At 39.0% G+C, this 20491-nt stretch overlaps 1 protein-coding gene across 1 annotated transcript; it reads left to right on the plus strand.

Annotated features, from left to right (window-relative positions):
* Positions 1–698: 698 nt before the first annotated feature.
* On the plus strand, positions 699–12969 carry SLC39A6 (solute carrier family 39 member 6). The gene is made up of 9 exons (XM_053466693.1): positions 699–1343; positions 2885–3068; positions 3473–3642; positions 4180–4368; positions 5539–5638; positions 6545–6928; positions 8315–8395; positions 11738–11928; positions 12688–12969. The coding sequence occupies exons 1-9, from the start codon at positions 792–794 to the stop codon at positions 12838–12840; spliced, it is 2004 nt and encodes a 667-aa protein (XP_053322668.1). The 5' UTR covers positions 699–791; the 3' UTR covers positions 12841–12969.
* The last annotated feature ends 7522 nt before the right edge of the window (positions 12970–20491 follow it).

Here is a 20491-nt window from a genome sequence, read left to right on the forward strand (position 1 = left end):
TTCTTATTATTTAAAGGGGTGATATGTTACAACAAAAGGCCACAGTGTAAAGCTAGGGGGACAGAGATTTAGATGTAATGTAAGGAAGTGTTACTTTACTGGGAGGGAAGTAGATAAGTGGAACTTACTCCGACTCAAGATTGTAAGCTTGCGAGCAGGACTCTCTCCACCTAAAGTATTGGTTTGTCTTAGTCTGTCAGTTCTAGTCTTCTCATACCCCTTCAATATATGTATTGTAATTAAGTGCTGTGAAAATTGTTGGCATTAAATTAAAAAAAATAATATTAGTGGGAGAGATTAACACAGTAATGTGATTTAAACATGAGACAACAAGCCTTCGATCAAGAACACCTCCCAGCTCCTTGAACTAAAGCCACTCTGTCCCATGGTATGCCTTTTAACCCCCTATATGCAGGGGGTGGCATATATGGGTATAAAGCATTTCTGGAGGCAGAGTGGCATATAGGGGGTTAAAAGGCATACTTTTATCCTGAATCTGATGGGCAAACTCAATGGAGTGAATGGTTCTTATCTGCCATCAAATTCTTTGTTTTGTATCCAAATAATAGAGCCTCATTTACGTCAGGCAGGTGGCCGTCTTTCAGGTCTGCCGTAAAGTTTTCCAGCATCATACTGATTCTGGGCACACTACCGAAGGGGCGGGGTCAACCGCCAGGCATTGACTCCGCCCCTACTCCGTGTCAGCACAATGACACCGTAGGCGTGTCCTCCCCTCGTGTCTCGGTTCGTTCTCCCATTGTGCGGATGAGACGGAATCTGCGCTTACAAGGATGGGGCCGCCGGTAAACCGGCCTGACTTCTCTTGGCTGCTAATTGCCGCCATATTATGTCAGAGGACCACCGGGGAAGACGTAGCGATCACCGTCACGCTGCCACCTCAAGGAGGAAGCTCTGTGTCCGGTAGTAGCCTGGTGCCGTCCTCCAGCCCCGTGCCCCCTCTGGTAGACTCCGTGTTGGCAGCGAGCGCTCAGCGCCACCAATTGCTGCTCCTGTTCCAGCGGTACGGCGATAATAACCAGAGCCTGAGTTGGTCCGGTTTCCGGCAGCTGCTCAAGAGCCTGGGGGTGGAGAGGCTGAGGAGCATTCACAGGAAGGCCGAGCAGCACTCTCACCATCACAAACACCACGGTCCCCATCATCATCATCATCACCACCACCTCCCTCACCCCCATTCCCCGGACCGCGGCCAAACCTGTGAGGGGGAGACGACTGACAGGGGACACGTGACGTCACCGAGTCCCCAGACCAATGGGAGAGCGGAGGAGAGTCACAGCGCTGGCGGCAAGTCTGGCAGTGTCGCTGCGGGGGCACAGCACATAGAGGTAAAGGGGTCACGGTGGGTGAGATGGGGATAACAACGTACCCAGCGCTGTATACACTTATTATGTCAGTGCTGTCAATGCATGGCTCCCGTACACTGTCAGGATGCAGGTATGTCCGGAGCATGCAGAATCCCCTATAGGGTATTGGATGTATATCACAGGCAGGCAGGACATAGGCGATATCCAGTATGGGAACAGCCTATAATGGTGTGACCATCATCTGAATCTGACTTACAAACCACACGCGCCACATGTGTGCTTTTCACAAACTTATTATTGCTCCATCCTACAGATGTTACACATCACGAGTAATCTACTAAAATTGGGAAACTATGTGGTGTGTGAGCCAAAATCAGATGAATAATCCAAAAAACCCATAAATCACAGTTATAAAAAAAAATCAAAATGTTGCACCCTAAAGCAAAGTGAATGTGAGATGCAGAATAGTTCCAGATTGCTTGTTTGTCACTGCTTCCCACTGTTTCTTCTAGCTTGTCGGGTCTGGTAAATCTAATCGTAGCGTAAGAGCGTAAACCGGTGTTCATCTGCTGCCATCTCAAATCGCGCAAGAATATAGTGAATTAGAAAACTGTAAAATCACCTCCAGTAAAACATTAAAGTGATTACAATACATCTAAAAGCTTACAAGCCCCCGGGCTCAGATTACTCTAGGCTTGCCTGAGTTATAGAAATGCACCCTATAGATTTTAATGCGCACCTTCTTTAAACACTAATGTAAAAGAGAGAGCAGCTCATGTAACAAACTCATTGTTCCAGTTTTTACATGAAGCTAATCTTACTTTTTCACATTAAGGGACACTCCAGCCATCAAGATGCGCTTCAATGCATGTGATAGCTAAGAGGCTCCTTTAATGTACATGGTTTCACCCTTGCAGATTTCTGGGGGGGTCTCTGCAGAATCCCCCACTATGGCATTTATCCCTTTTCCTACCCCGAGCTGTTTTCCATGCAGGAGGTATTTCCTGGCATGTGATAAAGTTACCTGTATTCTTCTTCAGCGCTGGCTCAACAGATGTAGCTGGGGGTCTTCAGTAGAGGGACTCGGCAGACCATAGATGAGGTGGGGAGCTGCAGCTTCTACTGCCTAGGTGTTTTTTCATATCTCGAAGAACTTTAATATGCATTTGTCTTTAGTTAAGCTGTCAGGGACTGTAATCCCTTTAATACACACTTAAACTCAAAGGAATGTATATCTTAACCCTGTCCCAGACGTGTATCCAAACTTTTCTCATTAGAAGTTTAAAAAGTATATTCCTGAACTGGGGAACGTGCATTTTTTTCAGTAAACCACTCACAATTTTGTCCAAAATATGAATTGCTGACGTGTTTTCATTTGCATTCACAATTTCTTCCGTTCTCTCCAAACCCATCCATGTTCCGTAATCGAGATCTGCTCATTTCCATGGACCGCTTAATGCTTTGTGAAGATGACAAGCAAACTGTGTATTTGTATTTTGAAACCTACTAAGTCTGTAAAATATATAACATTTAATATCGTTCTTTAATCTTTCTTTACTCAGTGTCTGAATGCCTCCCGAATCCTCAGCACACACGGGATGGACGTCCAGGTGCTTCTCGGAGAAGCAGAATTTGGCTACATCTGCCCGGCCATTATTAATCAGATCGATAGGCAGTCCTGCTTGGCCCACAAACCTGACAAAGCTATGTCTTTGAGCGAAACTAGCGTGTATTCCGTGAAAGTAGGTAAGAATTCGATGTTCAGCCTGAACGCTTGGCTCTGAAATAGACTTCTGATATTGTACATATTTCTCATGCGTTAAATTGGAGTAGCTAAGTTGTTCTTTTAATTAAAAACATATACTAAGTTATTTTAATAGTTGTGAGTCATAGCAGAAATTTTTTTTTTCTTAAACGTCGAGATCATTTGGTGAAATAACAAAATTACAGATCTACTTGTGCCATTTTGCTCAACATAATAGATAACCCAGTTCATATTTTTGTTGGCAACTTTTAACCTTCCTGGTGGAAACCCATGTGTATATGATATTTCTTTTGTTTCGTAATCAGCCCTGTATGTTTAGCCTATTAATAAGTTAATCCCTATTTGAGTATTGCATCTGAATGTTATTTTCTCATCTATTGTACAGCTTGGATTGGTGGCTTCATATCAATCACTGTCATCAGTGTTCTGTCTTTGCTGGGCATTATTTTGGTACCACTCATGAACAGAGTCTTCTTCAAATTCTTATTAAGTTTTCTAGTGGCTCTAGCGGTTGGCACATTGAGTGGAGATGCCTTTTTACATCTCCTTCCACATGTAAGTTTTTTTTTTTTTGTGTATGTTTTTCTAAAGTTTATTTCATATATATTTGTATACAAAGCAAATCACATAAGCATATATATACATGAATATCTATTAATTGTTCACGATAAACTAGAATCCGATCATATCTTTTGGGAGGTATCCAGACCTAACACTACCCTTCTTGTAGGGTAAACTGACAAGTAATATGTCTCAGTTACACGTAATTGAGGTTTTATCGAAATGTATTAATCTCACTTCAACTTGTAGATGTAGTTTGTACCTGGCAAAGCTTCCCATTTTTTACCTACTTTTCCATGTAAGCCATGTTTGAGAATAGGGTTTCAATGAAATCCCTCCTCAGGTTAATTTAGAGAATACTGTATCTCACTTGATATTTTTGAAACCTTGCCCAATGGGTGAAAAAAAGCATTTTGTCTCCTCAAGGGCAATAGTCAACTAATGGTTATAGCCATCAGCTATTTGTGACATAAAAGGGACATCTCAAAAGAACGTAAATCTCATTGTCATAATTTCATTTTTGTGATTTAGTCGCATTCAAAACATCACAGCCATGGTGGGTTTCCAGATGCAAGCGGCCATGTAGATGACAAAGAAGAAGAAAGTGATCATTTAGATGCAACATGGAAAGGACTGACAGCACTGGGAGGACTGTACTTGATGTTTCTGGTGGAGCATTTGATCACCTTGATTAAGCAATATAAGGACAAAAAGCAAAAGGTAATATTCTTGCAGTATTTATAGTTTTTTTTTCTGAATCTGCTGAGTTTACATTGTAATACTAATGTTTGTTAAGGATTGTGTTATTGTCTTCCATCACCACTCAACGGTCTAATCTGAGTGCAGTTCTGCACTGAATATGTGTTCTCGACAACATATGCATTTGCGTCTTCCCCTCTCCCAGGTTTGCAGGAGATATGTTCAGCCAAACATGTCTCCTGCTGCCTGTGCCCACATGATATATTCTCCACTGTTGGCTTAGCAAGGGCTTCAGAGGGGTCTAACAAGACACAGTGCACATGTGTATTGATTTCAATGGGATGAGATGTGGGGGTTATAACTGTGAAGAATGTATATTTAAGAACCCTACAAAGTCTGTTCATTGTTTGTTGAGGAGCCTGCGCTTATTGACATGCGCTAGTGTTTATACTTTTTCCTCCCAAATAAATACCTAGTTACACCTTATTGCTAAGTGTTGCAGCCTTGCCTAGAAGCACCACATAGCTCTCCTCCTGGAATTGTATCACAGAAAACAAAAGGTGCTTTCTTCTATTACACTTTTGTAACAAAATGCCGCATTACAAACATCATTCTTAGTGCAGTTGAATGCCCACACACTTCCCAGAAATCACTATTTAATCAAGTTGCATTCCTTTTTGTCGTGGACACAAAAACAGACGCTAATAGGTTGTTACCATGTAAACGTTTACTAAAAGTTTATTGTTATTTATAGTTATTTGATGTGATTACACCTTCCTAAGAAAAACTAAAGCACTGACTTGCTAAGGTGTTTTTCCTTAGCTTAGAAGTCAGTACCATAAATGCCTTGTCTAAGTGGAACAGTTACTTAACAATTAACAAAGGATTTTTTTAACATAAGAGGTGCAAAAGTACAAATAAAACAAAAATGTTAGAAATTAATTACGAAAGGTATATCCGGGATGCCTGACAAGCCATATTTCAATGGTTGAACGGCTACCACAGCATTAGTATAATCTTGGCAAAACTTTTGTTAATAGACCCCCTGCATTTCTAATACATGTCATTTTCCTGGCTTAAGCAAAGCTTTGTAGAATGAAGCAGTTCAGAAATGAGTAATTTAACTAAAACTGTACTGTAGTTTAAATTAATAGTTTCCCCCTATTCCATTTTTTTAAAAATTTCTTTAAGAATCAGAAAAAGAATGAAAATGAAGAGGAATTAGAAATTAAGAAGAACCTGTCCAATCATTCAAATATTGAAGAGAAGGGAGGATCAGATGCCGGCTCTAGTAAGTCCATTGAAGTTGTTGTGTGACATACATTTTAGTTAATGTTATCATTGATAGAACAATTGCTCCTAAACCACATTTAATTTGAATTGTCCCCATATATTGCATTGTAGTTTAAGATATTTTACAGTTACCTTTTGTATGCCTTCTTTCTGTGTTTAAGACTAGCTTCTTTCAAACAAGCCATGTGGATCATTATCATATAATCATTATTACATTTTTGCTCTTTCAATAACAGTCCTATGTCCTGAACATATTTTATCAGCTGTAGATTTGGCGAGGGTTCAACACTCCCTATTTCTGCAACTAGACAAAAAGCACATGAAAATGCAATACTGTCCTATATACTCTTTCTTGAGTCCTAATCTTAAAAATACAAATTCTAACTTGTTCAACTCTAAGTTAATTCCACCAACTGTTGTGCTGGTTCAGTTAGATGTAGTTTTAAGTAGCAGTTGTGGTCATTGGCTTACTATTTACTTTGTATTTATTGTTGTTAGATTTGAATTCTAAGCATACTGTCCAGTTATGCTGTACCACCATCAATGTCTGTCTCAGTGTAAAGTGATGGCAGTTATGCTGTACCACCATCAATGTCTGGCTCAGTGTAAAGTGATGGCAGAACATTTGTGTCTTTGCTGTTTGTATATCCTAGTATCTCTGACATCGTCAAAACAGATGATAATATTTTGAGAGCACATCTTTTCTTCTCACATGCTCGGGCTACTGGCAATATTTTCTAATTGAAAATTACATCATTCTTTATTTTTTTTTGGAAACTTTTTTTTTTGTATCCCATCGATAATGCAATTCAGTTTGATTTTATATTTGTGGTCATTCTGATTCAGCCGGTATATAAGTAACCTTATATTAAAACTGTTTCACATTTGTTTTTTGTAATTCAAGATCACGAGAGTTATTTGGAGACAGAAACACAAGATACCTCCCAGTTCCAGAATCGACAGCCAACAGCCCCAGAAGAAGAAGAGGAAGAAATAATGATTGCTCATCCAGATGATGAAGCAGACTACCTAAAATATGGATCCAGAGGCTGTGAGAACAAGTGTCATTCCCATTTCCATGATACTCTTGGTCAGTCTGATGATCTGATTCATCATCATCATGACTATCATCACATTCTCCACCACCACCATCACCAAAACCACCACCCACACAGCCATTCTCAGCGCTACTCCAGGGAAGAACTAAAAGATGCCGGAATTGCCACGTTGGCCTGGATGGTGATCATGGGTGATGGTTTGCACAACTTTAGTGACGGCTTAGCCATAGGTAAGCAAAAAAAAGCCTTCCTTTGTACTGTTGTGTAACAGATTTATTTTTTCAAAATACACACACACCATTAATCTTTTAATATGTAACATTGGCATCTCGCCTTCAAACCTAAACAGATTTTTATTTTGTTTTCTCATTGTGACTTTGATCCTTGGCCTAAGTCCCAGTATGGTTTAGCTTTTTGTCGTTACAGGGTGTTGGCAGGGTGTGCTGACCTATTGCACACTTTGGCTTCGGCACAACTATTTCCTTGCACCCTACAATGGCATAAATTTAATAAATCCACCGTCAGTCTTCTGATGTGGTATTTAAAAGTCCACAGAAAATTGCAATATTGACATATTTAAATTCCCCTACCATATTAAATGCAACCACTTCTGCTGGGATGCGGTTGTGCTTATCTAGCACCCTCTCAGTAAAGTAAAACTTGCAGGATTACCTTGGCTGGTTTGTAGCAATGCAAAGTGGTTATTCTGCTACCTTCTTACAGTATTAGTTAGTTTGCTTACAATAGTTTAGTAGGCTGTATGCAATTCTTCAATCACAGAAAAGTCGTTTATAACGTCTATAACTTCCCATACTGTGTAAAGTAGTGATGTTACAGTTTACTATTTTAATAGATTGTTATAGTATATACCTCAGTATTTAATAATTATCTTTTTTTTTTTTTTTTTTTTTTTTTTTTAGATGTGTGTGTGTGTGTGTGTGTGTGTGTGTGTGTGTGTGTATATATATATATATATATATATATATAAGTTAATGTTTAAGGTAGAGCGGGATGTGGTCTGTTGGGTAGCTTGTGGGACAACGATGGCCATATTGGAAATAGAGGACATGAGTGAATAACCAGATGCTGAGTGTTTGTTACATTGAGCTTTAGGTAGTGGGATGTCATCCAGGAGCAGTTTGAAGAGAGGGAGACGGGTCAGGAGAAAGTTAGATTAGTGTATTGTCATCTTGGAAGTGATGCTGGAGTCCAAAAAATGAGATATTAGTTTTGGTAGAGAAGAGTAGAGACCCCAGAATTGATCCCTAAAGCACCCCATCAGAGAAACAGAGTAGCTGAAGACGTTCCGTAGGAGAAGAGCCTTGTCACAGATGCTGTAAAGAATGAAGGGTTTGCAGGAGAATGGGTGATCAACAGTGTCAGAGGCTACAGAGATGCCCAAAGGATAAGTAAGGAGAAGTGGCCTTAAGCATTGGATGTATAATATTCAGAATTTCTATCGACTGTATCACAAGCAAGTGTTTTTTGCATATTTTCTTTGCGTTTCTAAATAACGTGTGTATGATTTTAAAAATTGAATGTTAGATGCGGTATATTATTCCGATGACATCCTATTTCTGCCTATTGGTGCTAAATTTATGCCTATTGAATTACAGGAGCGGCATTTACAGAGGGTTTATCCAGTGGATTAAGCACGTCTGTGGCTGTTTTCTGTCATGAATTGCCACATGAATTAGGTATGTAAAGTAGACTGGGTGTAAAAGAGGGTTGCTATGTACTTGGCATTTGGAGTAACAGGTGGCATTTTCCATCTCGCTAAGCTTGTGTGATTAATAAGTCATTTAGAATAGTCTTATCCCTTTAACCCCTTCTTTACTGCAAATATTAAGTACATATAGTATGTTTAACTATGATCCCTATTTCTCATTTTTACTCTACCCATAGTAAGTAAACATCATTTTGTTCAGATAAGGCTTTCTTTTTATACCACTTTTAAATATATGGTCCAAAATTTTGTATGAATAATATATTAAAAAACATGGATTGCTATGGTAATTATCACTAAAGTACCCCAAATATATTCTTATAAGTGTCCTGAGTTTGTAAACCCCTCATATGCAAAAATGTATATATCTTTGTAGCTATTAAATGGCATGCATTGCTGTTTGAAGTCTTGCATTATTTTCATAGTTAGTATATGGGTTTGTAGTGATAATCAAAAACAAATAAAACAATAAATCACCCACAGAGTATATAGTTCTGAAAAGTAGACTTTCCAGTGTATTTCACTGGGAGCATTTAGCCTCTTCTCATGCAGCCATTTGGCCTACAATCTTTGCCAGAGTTAACCATTATTATTTTTTTGTGTTGGTTGCCATTTCTTGCACGTTTTATCAGCAACATGTATTCAGCTGCCTCTCCAGATGACAGAAATACCCCACGCCACGTGCCTAGGTTATTGTATAGTTTTTGAAATATACAGAGCAGATTGCTTAATACGGCAGCACACAGCAGAGGCAGGGTAGGCACACAGAAAATAAACGGTTAAATGGCATGATAGCAGGCAGCCATAGTGCCTAATTGGTTCAATTATATATATTTTCTAGTTTTCCGAGGCTGCTGATCTCTGTGACAGATCAGCAGAACTCGCTCACCATGAAAGAAGCCTATTGTTTAATGTAAGCGCAAGGCTTCAGTTCATAAAGCCCCCACATGTTCGCATGAGACCGGTGTGGGGTGGATGAATGATGGCTCACCAGGGCTGCCTTAGGTCCCCTTTCAGATTCGCAAAGGTTTTATGGGGTTAACACACATTAATATAATATATAATACATTAATATTAACGGCTTTGATGGATAATTATGAATAATTTGGGGGACCTGGCCAGTTACAACTAGAAGAACGTCATTACGCCTTTTGAAGCGCAGCCATCTCCAGTGTCAACCATTCTTCCCAATAAATAGTTGTCTATAGTTCACGTACTGCTGTTAGCGGTTGCGCAAGGGCTCAACTTACTGAACAGGAACTTTAAATAAAATGCAAATGAAATTGCGTAACAAAGTGATCAGTTTTCTAAAAGACTTATTACTCAATTGGAAATAAATCCTCTGCATGCCTCATGTCCATTTGAAAATAAACATCTTAAAAGAATAAACCGAAACGTTGTATTAGACACGTACCTTTCAAATGCAGTTATCCATAGGGGATAAAATGTAACATAAGGAAAGCCTGTGTTTTAATCTGTTATTTTTTAAAGGAGGTTTACATTCTAGGCTTGCAGTCCCTTGTAGAACGCGTTGGGGACATACAGGATACATTGTAGATGCGGACTTGCAAAGAAAACTGTAATGATGGGGATACTTTTTTGTTGGTCGGTTTACCCCACCCTGCACCTTAACCGAATAATCTTCCATGTTTCTCTTGTTGCTGATGAATATATATTTATAGAAATGAAAATCTGTATAAGAAAAGCTACCTGGACGGATAGAGATTAGTATGTATAGGAATGCATTGCTTCCAACAGTCATATGCTACGTGCATTACCAGGACCAGTAAGAAACCAACTGGAAAGAGGTGCTTTGTACTGGTGAATGCCTTGTTCTTACTAAAATAGGCTGCGTTAGCATTTTCACAGAAAAATCTGTTAATCTGATTTAAAAATTTCATATGAAGGGCTGCAGGCTTTAAATGCTACAGCAGTTGAATGTTTGGTCTTTTATTGCTTTTTCGAAGGAATCCATTATTCGGTATAAGCAACGTAATTAAGAATTAGTCGATTAGAATTAGTTTAAAAATACAGATGCTGAAATAGACTTACAATGGCAGTCGTGGTTCTTCTCCATCATAGTTCTCTCACGTCGGGTTTGATTAAATGGATATTTGTTCATTCTTTTATCTGATACACATAAAGGTTCTGGCATGGCCCTTTGCATGACTATGTAGGTTTTATTGTGATTTTCAGTAGAAAGAAAACCCCCAAAACATACAATCAGTTCAAATCCGTTGACAAAAAGCCAGGTTATGACCTGTTGCTAAATTTTTCATAGCAGAATTTTATTGATGCAGAAAATAAACACTCCACCGCCTATTGTTTTGGACACCTTATCATTTGATGTCCTCTATCAAGTTAAAAAAACAAAACCTGACAATCTAGTTTTTGTGTCTAAAAAAACAATTGAGGCATCTATTCTTAAGATAAAATCATAACCAGTTCATGGTTTAACCCTTTAAGGTACAATGACATCCTATGCTAGGATTTTTTTTTTTTGTACCACATGATCAAAAATTATATATTGGCATTTATTTATTTTTTTGAAAGTAGTAGACAGTAGTCCTACTGTCTTATTGGCGACGTCAACAATGACAGCAGAGAAAGGTTCGCAATCGGTGTATTAGAGACAGCGCTGGTGTTAGTTATTTCATGGTGAACAACTGATGCGATCACGGAACGCGTGGCTGCAGGGCTGGGGAGATCAGGGCGAGAAAATAATTTCCCTCTTACAAAAATAAAAAGTGACCACTGTGATGTCGGTATATCATCATCATCATCATCATGGGAGCCTTCTAGTTACAAAAGACATCCCTGGAATCAACAAACAATACCATTCTAAGAAATTATGGAATGACATTAAAAGGTGTGAAAAGTTCCCCAAATGTTTTTACCCCAACAGAAAATAAAAAAAAACTTTGCAGCCCACCAACCCCAAATTTAAGGGCAATATATGTAAGGGAATATTTTGGCTCTGAAACATTAAAAAGTAGCACTCCTTTATTTTATTGGTAATGAATATTGAGTTATAGATGCATCGGGTTTAAAACCAAAGCCCTACTTTTAGGCAGGTACGCTAAATACAGGAGATGAATGCTTGAACAAACATACGGTTAAAATGGCAAGCTCTGGTGTAACTGCTTTTGGTCATGAAGGTCCTAATAGTCGAGATTCTGGGTTAGGGCATTTGCCTGACGAGGTCGAGATCTCCTAGATATGGAAGAGATCTGTATATTTTTGATTATTTAAAAGCATATTCTCTTGGCTGAGATGATCCAACCAAAATGTGTCCTTTGTGTTTTGTACCCAGGTGACTTTGCAGTTCTTCTGAAGGCTGGTATGACCGTGAAGCAGGCAGTGCTGTACAATGCGCTGTCTGCCATGCTTGCCTACTTGGGCATGATAACTGGAATTCTTATTGGCCATTATGCAGAAAATGTGTCAATGTGGATCTTTGCACTTACAGCTGGCCTGTTCATGTATGTGGCGTTTGTTGACATGGTAAGTGTGTTTATTTTCCTTCTTTTGGGTCCATATATGACTCCTCCTGTCTCAGCACAAAGTGTATTCTGCTTCTTGGGCGTCCTGTTTGACCCATGCTGTCGGTTACTGCACTGTAGCACCATAGCTAATGGCTTGTAACCAAGGTTATTGCAGCCTTATGATTTATAAAAATACGTAGGATAATAACACATCCCCAAATGAATTAACATTAATTAACCACGGCGGTCAGTGAACATACTGTTACAGCCCAGAAGATCTTCATTTAATGCCTTGGATGTAATAGTCCATCATATTGTGAGATAGAAAAACTACACCTGAGCCAAGGCATATAATGCCAATGATGGAGCAGATATGGCCCTATAATGTGAATAGCCCTCTTCCCTAAAGGGTTAAGGTCCTTTTTTATTGCTCTTAGCATAGACACACAAAGTTGGATTAATATAATATTTTTGAGCAAATTATTCATGTCATTTGTATTTAAGCCAGAGCAGTATTGTTCAACTTGGTTCTTTGCCCAAATCCTCTGTCTGCAAATGGGTAATGTTGACAGCTCTTTTGTATAGGATGTCTATCTTCACTCGTTATTTTGTCTAATTATCTGGAATGTGCTTATTGTAGATATTTTAAGACTCTGGCATGTAACAGACTTCATGGCTAGTTGTTAAAAGAAGCTTACTTATGTTTATTTCTGTTTATTAACAATGTATCTCAGCTGTAAAGTAGTGTTGTTGATGATGTCATTTGTCCCCCTTGCAGGTACCAGAAATGTTGCATAATGATGCAAGTGATCATGGCTGCAGCCGCTGGGGATATTTTCTGTTACAAAACGCTGGAATTCTGCTAGGATTTTTCATCATGTTGGTTATTTCTGTTTTTGAACACAAAATCGTGTTCAGCATTAACCTATAACTTTAGGTTGTCTAGTTTTGTTTACTTTGAGGCACTAAAATAATTAACAAGTTATTGTATTATTAATGATTTGGGAACTGGAGTGGTTTTGTACATCTAATGCTTTCTCGTAGAAATGTTTTCCATCCTTATTTCAAAAAGTTTACTGCACTTTGGTACTTGCCGTCAGAGAACACGCAGTTCAGACTGCGCAAGGCTTCATTACTAAGCTGGACGTTCGTGCCAAGAGTATGATGGGAAATCATTTTTTAATTTATTTATTTAATAAGCTGAATTGTTTACAGCAACAAATAAGGACAGAATTGGCATTGATTCCAGTCTATTCTTTGTTCGTGGAACTGTTACTGCATTTTAAGTTTGTTTTGTTTAGTCCTAAAATGCATTAGACCAAAGTATTGGCGCTGCTGCTTTACTATATGGTTACAAGAGGCTGCTACGTAGACACCTAATGTAATGTACGTAGGAAGTGGACCACAGCAGGGCATTTGCTCATTAGGAAATTTAAATTAGATATATCAAATACAGGCAATTTGGGCCAGCTCTACAGTTTAGCACTTAGCAAACTTTCTGTTCAGAGGCCTTGTTGATTTCACTAGAATCTACAGCTATTCTACAAGTAAAAATTGCTGTGGATCTGAACGAGCGAAGTGGTGACGAGCTCTACTGAGCTCAGGTTTTTTTTTTTTTTTGGTGTCATATTAGACCACGTCAACCTAGATGAATAGGCCAGTGTGCCCCTTAGTGCTTTCACCCGCAGCACATTGACATGAGATTTGTAATTTAGTGCCTTGCCAATTTTTTCTCTTCTATTTTTTTTTATTTGGTCCAGTCTGCTATATCATTGACTATCTGATCTTGAGGTACGTAACGATGGACAAGATATCCGAAAGTGGCGTACCTTTGTGTGAGTGTATGATTGTTACAGATGTAGATTTTTTACTTAAGTGTATTTTATTTTGCTTGCTGTGGATAGAAAAACAAGCCAAGACATTTTACAGCTCAAATTCTGTTTTGCAGATATCCCTTTATCCTTTTCTTTCTCTTTTTAAAAGTCGGTGCCTTGAATGTACTGCAACACAGTGTATAAGTTATTGGCACGTAAAAAAAAAAACTATAGTGTGGGAATGTATGATAACAACGTTAATGCAATTTGGTTGCTGTGACTCCTTAGTGTGGAAAGTGTACCAAGATCAGAGATGATGATCCTACAGCAATTAGAGATGAAATGTAATTTAGATTGATTGTGGGAATGCGTTTACCCGCTATAAAATAGCAACACATAGATCTCCTTCTGTAATGAATCATTTACTTTTACATTCAATCAGCATGTAAATACAGTATAAAAAAATTATCTGGGGACTATTAATTGGAGGACTATGAAATAGTTGCCCCTTCCCCGTTCAGTTGGTGTGCCGAGATATCAAAGAATGCTAGCACTTCGTTTTAATGGCTCACATAAGCATCTCATTGAAATGACATACATACTGTAGTAGAGGTGGGTGAGCCAGGCATAGAGCAGCACAACTAAAATGGACATCGAGCCACGGTTTGCCATGGCTCTAAACCTGGGGCACAAACTAAGCACACTGAAGACCCGTTACCAGCGGTATATATTTCCTAGCCTGCCACTCTCAGATATGTTAAACCCTCAGCACTTAAAATCATTTCTAGACATCTGTTAGAATTCAGAGCTTTTCCATACCCCCGTAGATGTTGCCAGTATAGTATCGATACCAAGGTACGCTGAGAAACTCTTCTAGAATATATTGTTTCCTGATCCATGTCCTGTTAACTTACGCATGATCAGGGTTCAGTAACTGTGAGGTTAAAATACTTCTAAGCCGTGAGTTACCTTTACCTATTGGATAAGCCAGGACTTTGCATGCCAGGTACAAAGTCTCAATTGCAGAGGGTATGTGCCAAGTTCCTTTACTGAATTCCGTAGAGTTCCAGTCAAGGTCACCTGAATACAGGTTGTAGTGGATGAGACCCCCTGGGTAAGACCCCATGTCATAAATGCTGTTCCCTTACTACTTTTCTCATAGGAAGACTGCACATTGACTATATGCTTGCATCTACTACATATGTAAACATTCCCAAGTGTTACAGATGCCGCTTTTTTAATCCCTTTCCATCACAGTACATCATACATATCATAATGCGATGGAGCATCATGATTTTAAGGGGGCAGGGGGTTGGTTAGAGGTTCTGAGGACTGCCTTACAAACAAGGAAGTCTTATGGGAACAGACAGCTCTGTCCTGTGTCACGCGCACATCATGTTTTACCCCTTTAGTTATATCTGGCCTGTTCTAATCACTGTAAATGACCACAATCCATGTACTTTCTGCAATCGTCTTGGCTGTAATATGTATTTTCTTTATTTTAGAGTTTATTTTTATTTGCCACACTAGATTGTGTAACTATTTTATAGAAAAGAAAAAAAAAATATTAAAAATTTTTCTCAGTTTACTATATGTTAGTAAGTGATAGTCTAAATATGTGGAAGTGACTCGTAAAGAAAGTCATTTCTGCCTGGAAAACAGTATGTTATTTTGTATTCATCCATTACATAGTAAACGGGATTTGTCTTTGAACAAACACATAGTAAAATTGGTCCATTACTTCTGGAAGAAACCCTTGGATACGAAGATGCTGTTTATACAGTAAAATAGTTGTTTTTTATCTGTTTATCTGTTTTTTAAAGAGTGCCTGGCTATAGCTATAAGCTGAATCATAGTTTTGCCTTCTTTACATATGTTCTTTACAGAAGTCAGTAAAATGGAATCTGTAAAGACCTGGTACCCCCAAAGGGTTGGCGGCTGTTCCTTGCCCCCCAGTAGTGTATCACTTATAGCTAGGTGTAGCCATGAAGCACTACTGGACAGGCGGCCATTTTGTTGTATACTATCTGGTGGGATGATCACATTAACAGCCAACTAGTCTGGCCTAGAAACGCCATCTTTGCACTTTGTGTTTTGTCACACTCCACACTCCAAATTTGATTACATGTCAATCAAATATATGAAATATAGATGTCCTGTCGGCCTCCCTATTTTAAAGAGTGCCTCAAATGCTTGGCCCATCCGTTTAGATTTCATGGCAGGTTACCCCCTCTATCAAACCTAAGAAGTACTTTCCACAGAGCTATCTATTACCAGCTCCTAGAGAAGAATGCTTGCTTTGAGAGTGTTGTGTGTACGCAATGCTGTGCGTGCGCAGGGAGCCAGCAATGTTACCTAACCTGTTTGGATACAACCACCAGTGAATAAGCATTTCTGAGTGAAAGTCTTTTAGCCCTAATAAAGTGATCCCTGAAAATTAGATTGACACAAAACTGTATTGGGAAATAGTTTCAAAGCCAGATTAGTAGGACCAAATATACAAACATGGTTGATGCTGTTCTTGCCAATCTCCTACTCCATTAGAATTCCCATAAGGGGCTTGTGTTTACGCAACCTTTTTACATTGTTTACATTTGCTGCAGTGCATTTTGTCGGGTCAAATGTGTGTAATATATATATGTGATTTTGTTAGTTTCATTCTTGTAGCAATGCTAGATTGCTTTATTCTAGGTCAAAATAAACCAACTTCAAACCATTGTTTTGTCTATTTTCAGCTGCTGTAGAGACATATTTCAATACTTGTATGCCAATTTGTTTAATAGGTACCACACTTGATCTGGATTCCAGATGAAGTGGTAGTGTCACTACTAAAAATAAATAAATACATATTTAAATGACAGATCGTAGCCACTATTACCAACTACTCACTGTGTAGCCAATCATTTGGATTTGTTGTAAACATTCTTCATTTTCTAGAAATACTCACTGATTTGCATAAAACTTCATTTGGATTTTTCTTCTACTGCACCTTCAAATTGTAGAAATTTCATTGCAGAAATTTCTGAGGTTCTTATTCGTTAGAACATATAGGTTTACTCATTAAAAAAGTGATGTAAGCAAATTAAAACATTTCATCCATAACTCAAACATTTACCCTCAGCACAAGTTGGCATACCTGGGAAGTTTCTGGGTTTATGACCGGGTTAAGGGGGAAACATTTTGGGTCACCACTACTAATGACTTGTAAGCAGGGCCAGACTGGCCTACCAAGATAGCCGCCACTCCTTGGGCCAGCCATTCAATTGATAAGTGTGGCCACGAAAAGAGATCTGAGCCGCCTAAGTCACAGATCTCCCATTCAGACATGCAAAGCAGGACTGCACTGCAGACTGTATGATTCAAAGGCTGAGAAAGGAGAGGTGAGCAATATATTTACGAAGGGGATAATAATAATATTTATACGAAGGGGAGGCTATGAAGATGATGGGGAAATAGTGCTGGGTGGGTATGAAGATGATGAGATGTTAGGGGTATGAAGATGGAGCGGGATGATTGTAGTGCAATATGGTAGGGGACTGAAATGATGGTGGAGAGAAATACAATGATAATGGTAGGGGGTATGAATATGTTTGGGGGATAATGATTATGGGGAAGGGATTGGAATATATAAATGTATGTATGTGGTTAGGGACAGCATTGCACATACATGCGTACATACATACACACACATATACATAAACATACAGCCACTTCAACACCATACACTAACACACACAGACACACACACAGACACACAGTCTGTCTAACATGATACCCTTACTATAGGGATAAATATTGTTGGCGTAATTTTATTACGTACATTAAGAACACATATGGGTTTTGTTTTTTTTTGGGGGGGGGGCCCTCACGGTGAGACATTTCTGAAAGTTGCCAGGTATGGTAGTTCAGGTAGACTATAATATTACATTAACATTCAAGGACTAACTCAGCTCTTTCTGTTGGGGAATATAATAATAATTATGATAATCATAAATGCATTGTGAGTGGAAATGTTCAATCTGGTTGGCAAACAGATGGTTTAGTGAATGATAATAGTTATTTAAATTCTGCAGATTCTGGGTATTGCATTGTGACTATGGTATTGAGTTTGCAAAGTAGTGGCTTTATATCGTTAAAAAAACATCAAGTGAACAGATTTTCTGTGATTTATAGGAGAGTTGTGGATTTAACTCCCTGACTTCGCTATATACAATGTGAAGGTTTAACCCCAGTGAGCGCCCACTGCTGGGAGAGCTTGCATTGCTCTCCCCAATACATGAAGTTTTATCAGTCTTCTCTCCCACTGAATTACACATTATACGGCGCTAGCTCAGCCTTGCTTGTGTAGTCCCTTCGCAATGAACAGCGATATGACAAAGTTAAAGCCTTGAGACTCCTGCCAAATGTTTGTTCTTCGACTGATCCACATTAGGGCAACATTCAGGAGTTAAAATGCATCCACAGGACCTCTCAGCAGTGCTATTCCGCGTAAGTACAGCTAGGAGACCTTTGTGGTTTTATTCGTTCCTGGAATTTTGAATCTATGGCTAAAAAAAAAAATGGTGAACCAGCCACAGTTGTGGCTGCTTGTGCTTGCAGGGCTGGTGTAGACAATGAACCAACCTTTTTCAGACAGAGGTTGGGGGTTTGGATGAGCTCCACTCCTCACACCGGTTATCTATACTGGTCCAAAGAGCTATATTTGTAGATGCTTAGAACCTGGGTGAAAAAAACTGAAATAGCTGGTCCATGCCCCCCGACTTCCCTGAATCTCCAAGCTTATGTTACTACATACATATCGCTGTACCTACTCCAATAGACCTATGAATGGGCAGCCTCTTCATATGAAGCATAAGTGAACTTCTTTTCTGCTACATTAACTGTTTCTAATTGCTGACCTAAAGCCTAAAGGCAAAATGTGCTGTTTTGCCTTTTACTTTTATCTGAACTTGTGAGCAAAGCTCTACTTAGAGAAACAGAGGTTCTTAGTGCAGTGATACGGCTTTTTGCCAACCAAATCCCCTATTGCCTAATCCATTTATACTAATCAGGTTTAAATCAATTAAAAATACCAAACATGCACAGATATTAAAGGGACACTAAAGTGTTGCAGATAGCCTCTTGATTGACAAATTCATATTAACCTGTTAAGGACAGATGATGTACAGGGTAGTACAGGACTCTTGATGTCACCTGTATGTCATGCCAATTTTATACCGGCAGGTGTAAATCCCTGCTGGTGCGCGGGAGAGCAGGCTGTCAAATTAACTGTTCAGGGGAACCCTACTGATGAGGTCATCAGTGACGTCATAGGGGTTCTTCTGTGCTAAAACAGATTCCTGGGATCATAAAATACAGTGTGAATTGATCTATTATAGGCAGCAATATAAAAACAATGTAAGACAATAGGATTAAAAATGTAATAATACATATTTAAAACATTTTTAAATCCCCTATTGTCTTATCTGATTTTAACAATCACTTTCCCACCGCCCCCCCCACAATCCTTAAAAAAAAATCTTGATTGACTATTTTTCACAAATAATGGTTTATGGTAATTTCAATTGGGGGCAATGGATTTCTTTTCTGAAGCCACCTATTTTATGGGCACTTAATAGAAAGTAAAATTGCAAAGTATGTGTGAAAACCACAGAAAAATGTAGTCACCACAAATTTTGGAAGAGATTTACAATGAAATTGGATGCGTGACAGGTGTCAAAATGATCATAGTGAAATAGAATAGTTTCTAAATCAGGACACGTTAATGAATATTTTTCCCATTGGTACTAGCTGCATAACGTTTACACCCTAGTACAACTTATTCATACCAAAAGAAGGCCCTTCTGCTGAGGAAAAAAAATATAATTTGTGTGGGTACACTAAGAGGGGAATTATGGTTGGGTAAAGACAACGAAGACACAATTACAATCTACACTTCCTGTTTCATTCTCTCTAATCCTTTCATCTAAACAAAAGCCTCAGATGTTTTGTTTTTTGCCCACTTATCCATCACACCTACAGATTCAAGTTTGTTGGACATCCTACTCCAAAACCATGGGCATTAATATGGACTTTGTCCTCCCTTTGGGCCTCCACTCTTCTGGGAAAGCTATCCACAAGATTTTGGAGTGTGTCTGTGGGAATTTTAGCCCATTTAGCCAAAAGTGCATTTGTGAGGTCAGGCATTCAGGTTGACAATTGATATTCCAATTAATTTCAAAAGTGTTCAGTGGGGCTAAGGTCAGGGCTCTGTGCAGGCCAGGTGAGTTCCCCCACACCACACTTGGCAAACCATGTCTTTATGGACCTTGTTTTGTGCACAGGGCCTTCCCCAAACTTGTGCCATAAAGTTGGAAACATACAATTGCCTAAAATGTCATTGTATACTGTAGCAGTAACTTTACCTTTCTCTGAAACTAAGGAGCCCAAACCCTGAGAAACAGTCCCAGATCATTATTCCTCCTCCACAAACTTTACGGTAGGTACTATAGCATTCTCCTGGCATCTACTAAAGCCAGATTCCCCAATCAAACTTCCATATAGTGATTTATCACTCCAGAGAACGTTTCCACTGCTCCAGAGTCCATTGGCGGTGTGCGTTATACCACTCCAGCTGATGCTTGGCATTACACATAGTGATCTTCGGTTTGTGTACAGCTGCTCGGCCATGGAAACCCATTTCATGAAGCTCCCAACACTCAATGCTTCGTAATTGTAACACTTTTTGATTAATGCGTCAATTCATACGAATGTCTGAAAATGAGGAGG

Source organism: Spea bombifrons, chromosome 5, assembly GCF_027358695.1.
Source record: "Spea bombifrons isolate aSpeBom1 chromosome 5, aSpeBom1.2.pri, whole genome shotgun sequence".
Taxonomy (NCBI): domain Eukaryota; kingdom Metazoa; phylum Chordata; class Amphibia; order Anura; family Pelobatidae; genus Spea; species Spea bombifrons.

What these genes read in the sequence shown, in the direction of transcription:
- SLC39A6 (XM_053466693.1), top strand. Translation starts at nt 792, where the DNA reads ATGGGGCCGCCGGTAAACCGGCCTGACTTCTCTTGGCTGCTAATTGCC. An exon ending in CGGGGGCACAGCACATAGAG is followed by an intron (nt 1,344 to 2,884) that starts GTAAAGGGGTCA and finishes TTCTTTACTCAG; the next exon opens with TGTCTGAATGCCTCCCGAAT. An exon ending in ATGTGGCGTTTGTTGACATG is followed by an intron (nt 11,929 to 12,687) that starts GTAAGTGTGTTT and finishes TCCCCCTTGCAG; the next exon opens with GTACCAGAAATGTTGCATAA.